The 10,000-nt window shown below is 34.9% G+C and overlaps 1 protein-coding gene across 1 annotated transcript in view; it reads right to left on the minus strand.

Annotated features, from left to right (window-relative positions):
• The window catches only part of Upf2 (UPF2 regulator of nonsense mediated mRNA decay), a 35,011-nt gene that overhangs the window by 18,420 nt on the left and 6,591 nt on the right, over nucleotides 1-10,000 (minus strand). Inside the window, exons 6-9 of the mRNA XM_086545839.1 lie at nucleotides 9,640-9,736; nucleotides 8,780-8,922; nucleotides 7,546-7,656; nucleotides 7,137-7,311 (exon numbers count right to left, since the gene is read on the minus strand). Coding sequence (XP_086401965.1) covers nucleotides 7,137-7,311; nucleotides 7,546-7,656; nucleotides 8,780-8,922; nucleotides 9,640-9,736 — 526 coding nt within the window. The remainder of the gene's footprint in view (nucleotides 1-7,136; nucleotides 7,312-7,545; nucleotides 7,657-8,779; nucleotides 8,923-9,639; nucleotides 9,737-10,000) is intronic.

Below are 10,000 nucleotides of genomic sequence, written 5' to 3' on the forward strand. Positions count from 1 at the left end.
TTAATGGGTTAATGGTATTTGTGGTGGGATCTAAACTTTCATAGCAAGAGAAAGAAATGTAAATTACATATCAGGGATAAAGGCACTAAAAGAAAAAAAAAAATCTATGTAAAGTGCATAATCAAATTAAAATATTTTCAAGTAACAAAATTCACCTTCAATAAATTTGTCAAAGCTTCTGAAGTTTTAGGCAGGTAATAAATATATTGTCAAATTTTTTCAACATTATTCCAGTATTAAAATTCCGATAACCATCAAAAGTGTAAAAATAACATATAATTTAGAAAAGGAGTCTTTAGCATAAAATCAGACTGGTTATATTTCTCTAGTTATATGGCTATACATGATAAGCAATTATAAAGCTGGCCAATATGAACTGGCAATTCAGAGAAAACCAAAACCAATCATCAGTATGTATCAGCTACACTTATTTTTAGTCTTACAGTACATTCTGCCTTTCCCTCTGGGCATCAAGTGCATTGGTTTAAGCAGAAATAAAGAAAGGTCATTAAGGCACAAGCAACATCTTTAATTACCAGATATTTGTCCTGCAAATTTTGACATCAAACACAGGTAACTCAACTGAAGCCCATTCTTTTTGGCAAGATTATCCAACTGAGCAGACAGCAGAGTGAGACTGAGATGAGAGTGAGAGAGTGAGAGTGAAAGTGAGAGAGTAAGTGAGTAAGAGTAAGAGTGAGAGTGAGAGTGAGAGAGAGGGAGAGAGAGAGGGAGGGATAGAAGGAGAGAGAGAGAGAAACACATATGACTCACAAAATGGGGAAATAATTGTCAAAAGACTTGAAATTCTAGTCTCCCTGCAACATACTATACAACTCAAATATACAAAGGTAGACTAAAAATGACATACATGAAACTGATCTGCGAGCAGTCTGATCTTGCGAGGCACAAGTCCCATGTAATCCTCTCCACAGTGACGGCAAAATGTTAGCAACACAGCTATATTCTGGTGCTCCTCCTTGTCTGATGTAACCAAAGTTGTCAACACATTGCCTGGAAACAGATGAAACTGCTTAACTTTAGTCATAATATTCCTAATCCCCCCACCCTCTCTCTGTCTCTCTCTCTCTCTCTCTCTCTCTCTCTCTCTCTCTCTCTCTCTCTCTCTCTCTCTACCTCTCCCTCTACCTCTCTCTCTACCTCTCCCTCTACCTCTCCCTCTACCTCTCCCTCTACCTCTACCTCTACCTCTACCTCTACCTCTACCTCTACCTCTCCTTCTCCCTCTCCCTTTTCCCTCTCCCCTTTTCCCTCTCTCCCTCACAAACACGTAAACGCGCACACAGGTTATAACAAAGAAGAAACAAAACATTTACAATTTTACACACTCTTCCTCCCTCTCACTCCTAGTGTTACTCAGCAAAACAGCCAAAAAAATGCTGATGATAAAATGTGTTGCCCCCATCCGTATGGATTATATTATAAAAAGAAACTTTTGGTAAAAAACACTCTCAAACATACATGACATATTCGATGTACACAATAGTAAACAAATCAGGAGAATCACATATACCTCAGAAAAGTTAATTAACCCATTCACGCTGGGGTAATTCTGGCTCTGAATGGTCGTAATGCCGGGGTTTTCGAGTGCATAAGCCTAATGCCTCGAGATTCTCGGGCACACAAGCCGCAAGCCTGGGCTGCCCACTCAATCACCCCAAGTGCCGGCCTTGCCCGGATATCTCATCACCGGAGTCTGACGCAAAATCCCATGAAACGTGTCAGCACGTCATCCAGCGCGAATGGGTTAAATAAACATGACTTACCTAAGAGAGGAAGGCCTTCTTTTGGTAGGAAAATCCCAGCAGTTATAAGTTCTGCATACAGCCGTAGATCCACTCGCAGTTTACTCATATTACTTATCTGTAGGAAGGAGGAAGATAGTCTATTAAAAATGTAGAAGCAATTATTCTTACCCTGAAAGTTTTATGTGTATTAACCCATCCCCGATGGGGGAATTCTAGCCTTGAATGTCCAAATGCCGGGGCGTTCGAATTATTAGGCCTAAATCAATTGAATGGCTGGCACAATACTGTGCCGCCCTGCCACTGGGCTTTTGAATGCGCGGTACACATGCTGTACCACCCGTCCAGAGAGGGTTAATGATTTTCATAAACCATAACATATTTTTGCTATTCTGTTCCAAATTTCTAATAACATAAATTTCTTAACCTGGGGCTCAATCATCACTACACCATGAATTGTTTCCCTTCAATGCGAGTCACATTCTGGATGTGAATAGAAAATGCATCCCACTGTCTGGTTGAGTCAAGTTACTGATTAGAAATTTGTCGTATACAAGCAACTTCAACGCATAGGTTATCACTAAGCAGTCAGGCTGGTGAATAGACTCCTGGGCCCATTAGGGACACAACACAGAAACTTTCTCATATTATTTAATGCCTTGGAGACCAAGATGACTTAACCATATAAAAAAATTTGTGCCTCTATGTTTTTCTTTTATTCTCCTTTGTTTCTGTAAGTTTATTTATTTATTTCTGTCTTGATCTATCAATAATGTGATTTATCTGTAATAATTACTATGTGAAAGTCAGTAAATATTAATTGCAAAACAAGGCTGATTATGACTTGCTGGTACAGCATAATTTACATAATATGGATTACCTAAAGTCTTGCATTCAGCAAGGGGAAATGTTGTTTCTCCATGTATGCATTCAATATGGCTTATTACATAAAATCATGATATAGTAATCTTTCCAAATATTCTAGAGAAGAATATCATTTTACATGTATGAAAATAATATTTTAATTAAAATCATGATCAGTAACCACTCACCTTTTCATCTTTCTTTGGAGTGAGAACCTTTTGCCAGTTCTCCAAGAGTGTTGGAGCAAAGTCATGGTAGCGCTGGTGCAGGAGGGAACACAGGTGGACGGCTGTAGCTATGTCGGACATCTTTAGCTTGGTCTCTACCACTGCCTGCGCGACCTCACTCACGTACTTGGTCAGGTTTAGGCTTTGGAGGTCCTTCACCAGGGAGTCATGCTGGCTCTCTGTCAGGTTTTTCTGCAGGGTGGAAGTTACAAGTGAAACATAAAAAAATTAAATTAAATAGTATCAAAGTAAGAAGAGAAATGCAAAAAAGTAAAAATGAATGTAATCTGTACATATGTGCTTTTGAATTTACCTTGTCTAAACACAGAATGAGGCTTGATTTGGCATACATTATTTCAAAAGAACATATATAAGGTGAGAAAAAATATATCAAAATACACCTGTGCTATTGTCCTTTGAAGAGTAAGGAAACATGAAAAATTATTAACCCGTTAACGATGGGTGACATTATATCACGTCAAATGGTGGCAGGGTCAGCTGCCGGGGACAAGATATTTTGTCGTGGCTATGTTCCTGGCCAGTCTGCCAGGTGATTGGGCATATAGCACTTGGCCATGGCCAGTACAGGCAAGAATCCTGAGGTGTTAGGCTCATGCTTTTGAAATATCCCGGCATTTCGACCATTTAGAGCCAAAATAGTCCCGTCGTTAACGGGTTAACCCACAAAATCTCAGTTAGTACACAGGCAAAATGGATGCTTTTTCTCTGAGGTAGTTTTGCAGATTTTAAGTGATTTTACATGAACACATTATGCAGATGATTTTATTATAATGCTGCAATTAATCATTAGTTAGGTATGTATATATATGTATATGTATATGTATATGGATATGGATATGTGTGTGTGTGTGTGTGTGTGTGTGTGTGTGTGTGTGTGTGTGTGTGTGTGTGTGTGTGTGTGTGTGTGTGTGTGTGTGTGTATATATATGTATATATATATGTATATTTATATATATATATAATATATATATATATATATATATATATATATATATAATATATTATATATATTATATTATATATATGTATGTATATATATATATATATATATATATATATATAATATATATATATATATTAGATATGAATATATATATATATGAATATAAATATATATAATATATATATATATATATATATATATAAAATATATATATATATATATATTGTGTGTGTGTGTGTGTGTGTGGTGTGTGTGTGTGTGTGTTGTGTGTGATGTGTGTGTATGTATATATATGTATATGTATATATATATATGTATATATATATATATATATATATATATATATTATATATATATTATATATATATATTGTATATATAAGTATATATATATTTATGTATATATATATTATATATTATATATATATAGTATATATAAATAATATATATATATAAATATATATATATATATATATATATATTATGATATATATAATATATATATATATATATATATATATATATATTATATATATATATATATATATATATATATTCTCTCTATCTCATGATCCTCATCCCTCCTCTCTCTCTCTTCTCGTCTCCTTCGACTATATATTTATAAATATAGTAAAATATATATATGTATAAATATCTATCTATCACACATATCACACACACACACACATGCACACACACACACACACACACACACACACAACACACATATATCTAATATAATTATATATACTAGTGAGATTATATAATAATATATATATATTATATATGTATTATATATCATATAGTGTGGTGGTGTGTGTGTGTGGGTTGTGTGTGTGTGGTATGAATATTATATGTATATGTATGTATGTATATATATGAATAATATAATATATATGATATATATATATAAATATATATTTATATATCTATATATATATATATATAATATATATGTATATGTATATGTATATGTATATGTAATATTTATATATATGTATACGTGATATATATTTATAATGTATATGTATAATGTTATATGTATATTAATAGGTATATATATATATATATATCTATATATATATATATATATATATATATATATATAATAAATATATATATATAATATATATATATAGTTTTAAATAGAGCTCAAACTCCATAGAGGACGATCTGCTGTGTCACTTGTCACTCACTCTTATATTGTTTCAATGGGTAAGTGTAAACAAATAATAACACACTTCAGCACATGCCTTCCAATTTCTGTTTTGATTATAGACTTTTGTTATAAATTAAGACATAATATCCCTAGCGTACAAATGAATAATAAAAACACTGAGACTAATGTTAAAAAATTACGTACATTAAAAATAGTAGAAAATAAAATTATTTTCCAAAGAAGATAAGCCTTGAAGAGAATCTCTTTTTACTGCACATTTCCCTATACGGCCATATCACACAGGCATCCATAACAATGCAAATAGGGTACACACATAATTATATCTAACAAAATTCAAATACAAAAACATACCAGTGTGAAAAACTATCACATGTTTTCCATTATTCCCATTAAAAAGGGTATTATTTGGAAATTGCCTAATTATATATCAGAAAGAGAAAATTCGCTTTTTCTTATCAGACGTGAAATATGAATATTCCTATATATCTAGTAAGTCCTTTACAACACTAGGCTACTGTATTGAGTTTGACCTGTGACAGCCACCCATTTTTTGGCATTGAAGTTTGAAAACAACAGAGGTAGAAAACTACAAAACAATTAACCTTGCTTGAACTGCCAAAAAAAATAATAAATATGGAAAAATAAATATTACTTTAGATTATTGTAAAACACAGTTTTCACATCATGTTTATAAGATGCAAACAATTCATCCAATAATTAATTGAAAAACAAAACATACTTATTACACTACTCAATAACAACCAAGCAAAATGAATACCTGACTCAGCTTCTACTTTCTGCTTGGTTTTGTGTTGAGTCCATGAGGCAGAAGTCAATGGCCGCACTGGTCCAATCAAGTCCGTTAATGCAGTTGGGATCAAGGCACTGAAGGAAAGCATCAAGGAGCACTCTTGTTGGACGATGGCCCAGTGCCTGTCAGGGAATCCTTCGGGCTCCTCCTCCGGGGGGAATTCAGGGGGCATTGACTTCCTCTGTGTCATCCCTCGGCAGGAGCCACACCTTCTAGCTCCACTTCCTCAACTCCAAACCACTTCCTCACTTGGATTTTCTTCAGGCCTGAAATTGGACAAACACTTACATTTTTAAGGATGATTAACCAAGCTCACTCTTGTTATTGAGGTCCTTGGATATAAAAGTGAAAGATTATTACCACTGAGCTACACATGAATACAATTAAAAATTTAATTTCGTAGCTAACATTTAAACATGAATAGAAAAAAGTAAAACTAGCTGACATAATACCAAGTTATTTTGATTTCAACACAAAAAAATTTCCCTTTTTTTTCCTAAAACCGGAACAGCCTTAGCCTTTTTCAGAAGTCTCCACTATAGAGTCTATGGATGGAACTAGAGCCTTGATTCTGGAGGTTTTCATAGAAGCTCGAGTATCTCTTCGTCTTCCCACAGCACAGGCCGTGACCCACCCGTCAGGAATCTCTCCCTTCCTTCTTCCTCCATGCCAATGTTCCAACCGCAGACCTAAGTCATCTCCCTGACTCTCTGTGAAGGAGAATTATCCAATTTAGCAACCCATTTATCAAAATGTTTAAACACACACCATACACTCATATAATAAAATCAAATAAATATAGATATATATATATATATATATATATATATCTATATAATATAATATATATATATATATATATAACATATGTATATTATAATAAATGTAATATGTATATGTAACTATGTATAGTTTATATGATATATAATATATATATAATAATATATATATATATTATATATATATCAATATATATATATAATATAGATATATATATATATATAATATTAATATATATATATATATATATAATATACATATATATATATATATATATATATATATATATATATATATATATATATAATATATATATATATATATATATATATATATATTATTTCATACTGCTGAAAGACAATGAATCTTTTATATGATTGTTAAGGAATATGGACGACAAACATTAGTCAAGAAGTGTGCTGGAGTGTGTATGCATCCGAGAGAGCGAGTGAAGGAGTGATTAGTGTGAGCTTGCATGTGTGAATGTATGTATATGTGTCTAAATGCATGTGTACAAGCTGTACATATGTGCAATCACATCTTACTGTCTTCTGGAAGCTCAGGCATGTCCTCATCCAGGAGCTCTGCCATCTGCTGAGTGTTGGCAATGAGTTTGGTCAGTCCACTGGCCAGATTTTCTGCCAAGTTGACTCTATCTTGCCCAAGTTCTCCTCGTGTCTGCAGCAGCCTGCGGTTGTGCTTTTCAACCTGTTGTAACTCCTGTTAAGAGACCTTTATATTAGTTTAACTTAATTAACAGAAAAATGTTAAATAAGACAGCAATCTAGTGTTCACTAACATTTCTATCTTTGAACTAATTAAAGTAATATAGTTGGAATATGTATATATTTAGTCTTTTTGCTTTGCTTCTTATTACCTCCTGCTAAAAACATATCTATAAGACACTATAAAACCAGCAAAATATCATCCAATTCTAGGACCATCACTTCTTACCTTGTGATCATGAAACAGATGTTTGCTTAAAGATACATAGTAGTCTTTTAGTAGCTGACGCACATTCTTTTGTCTCTCAGGAGGCAAAAAATCACTTTTGGGAATTGTCATCTGCAAATGAGAGAAAAAAAAAATCCTTTAACAGACACTAAAAAAACAAAATGATTCCAGACTTTAATTCACCCCTTAATGCCAGATGAAGTGATGTTTACATCATGGCTTGGCTGGTCTTCCCACCAGGTGACGAAAATCTCATGGCATGGCTTTGTCTGGCTGTCTTTCAGGGTGAAAAGGTGTATGGTGGCTGGCTGCTACCTCAGAGCTCCGTCTTTAATGGGTTAATGGTATTTGTGGTGGGATCTAAACTTTCATAGCAAAAGAAAGAAATGTAAATTACATATCAGGGATAAAGGCACTAAAAGAAAAAAAAAATCTATGTAAAGTGCATAATCAAATTAAAATATTTTCAAGTAACAAAATTCACCTTCAATAAATTTGTCAAAGCTTCTGAAGTTTTAGGCAGGTAATAAATATATTGTCAAATTTTTTCAACATTATTCCAGTATCAAAATTCCGATAACCATCAAAAGTGTAAAAATAACAAATAATTTAGAAAAGGAGTCTTTAGCATAAAATCAGACTGGTTATATTTCTGTAGTTATATGGCTATACATGATAAGCAATTATAAAGCTGGCCAATATGAATTGGCAATTCAGAGAAAACCAAAACCAATCATCAGTATGTATCAGCTACACTTATTTTTAGTCTTACAGTACTATCTGCCTTTCCCTCTGGGCATCAAGTGCATTGGTTTAAGCAGAAATAAAGAAAGGTCATTAAGGCACAAGCAACATCTTTAATTACCAGATGTTTGTCCTGCAAATTTTGACATCAAACACAGGTAACCCAACTGAAGCCCATTCTTTTTGGCAAGATTATCCAACTGAGCAGACAGCAGAGTGAGAGTGAGATGAGAGTGAGAGAGTGAGAGTGAAAGTGAGAGAGTGAGTGAGTAAGAGTGAGAGTGAGGGAGAGAGGGAGGGAGAGAGGGAGGGAGAGTGAGAGTGAGAGTGAGAGTGAGAGAGAGAGAGAGGGAGAAGGAGAGAGAGAGAGAGAGAAAAACACATATGACTCACAAAATGGGGAAATAATTGTCAAAAGACTTGAAATTCTAGTCTCCCTGCAACATACTATACAACTCAAATATACAAAGGTAGACTAAAAATGACATACATGAAACTGATCTGCGAGCAGTCTGATCTTGCGAGGCACAAGTCCCATGTAATCCTCTCCACAGTGACGGCAAAATGTTAGCAACACAGCTATATTCTGGTGCTCCTCCTTGTCTGATGTAACCAAAGTTGTCAACACATTGCCTGGAAACAGAATGTGAAACTGCTTAATTTTAGTCATAATATTCCTAATCCCCCCCCCACCCTCTCTCTCCCTCTCCATCTCCCTCTCTCTCTCTCTCCCTCTCTCTCTCTCTCTCTCTCTCCCTCTCTCTCTCCCTCTCCCTCTCCCTCTCTCTCTCCCTCTCCCTCTCCCTCTCTCTCTCTCTCTCCCTCTCCCTCCCCCTCTCCCTCACAAACACATAAACGCGCACACAGGTTGTAACAAAGAAGAAACAAAACATTTACAATTTTACACACTTTTCCTCCCTCTCACTCCTAGTGTTACTCAGCAAAACAGCCAAAAAAAAAAATGCTCATGACAAAATGTGTTGCCCCCATCCGTATGGATCATAATATAAAAAGAGACTTTTGGTAAAAAACACTATCAAACATACATAACATATTCAATGTACACAATAGTAAACAAATCAGGAGAATCACATCTACCTCAGAAAAGTTAATTAACCCATTCACGCTGGGGCGATTCCGGCTCTGAATGGTCGTAATGCCAGGGTTTTTGAGTGCATAAGCCTAATGCCTCGAGATTCTCGGGCGCACAAGCAGCGAGCCTGGGCTGCCCACTGACTCACCCTGAGTGCCGGCCTTGCCCAGATATCTCATCACCGGAGTCTGACACAAAAACCACGAAACGTGTCAGCATGTCAGCCTGCGCGAATGGGTTAAATCAACATGACTTACCTAGGAGAGGAAGGCCTTCTTTTGGTAGGAAAATCCCAGCAGTTATAAGTTCTGCATACAGCCGTAGATCCACTCGCAGTTTACTCATATTACTTATCTGTAGGAAGGAGGAAGATAGTCTATTAAAAATGTAGAAGTAATTATTCTTACCCTGAAAGTTTTATGTGTATTAACCCATCCCCGACGGGGGAATTCTAGCCTTGAATGTCCAAATGCTGGGGCGTTCGAATTATTAGGCCTAAATCAATTGAATGGCTGGCACAATACTGTGCCGCCCGGCCACTGGGCTTTTGAATGCGCGGTACACATGCTGTACCACCCGTCCAGAGAGGGTTAATGATTTTCATAAACCATAACATAT

This window comes from Penaeus japonicus, unplaced genomic scaffold (assembly GCF_977035675.1).
Source record: "Penaeus japonicus unplaced genomic scaffold, GWHDUDI00000001_assembly GWHDUDI00000017, whole genome shotgun sequence".
Lineage (NCBI taxonomy): Eukaryota > Metazoa > Arthropoda > Malacostraca > Decapoda > Penaeidae > Penaeus > Penaeus japonicus.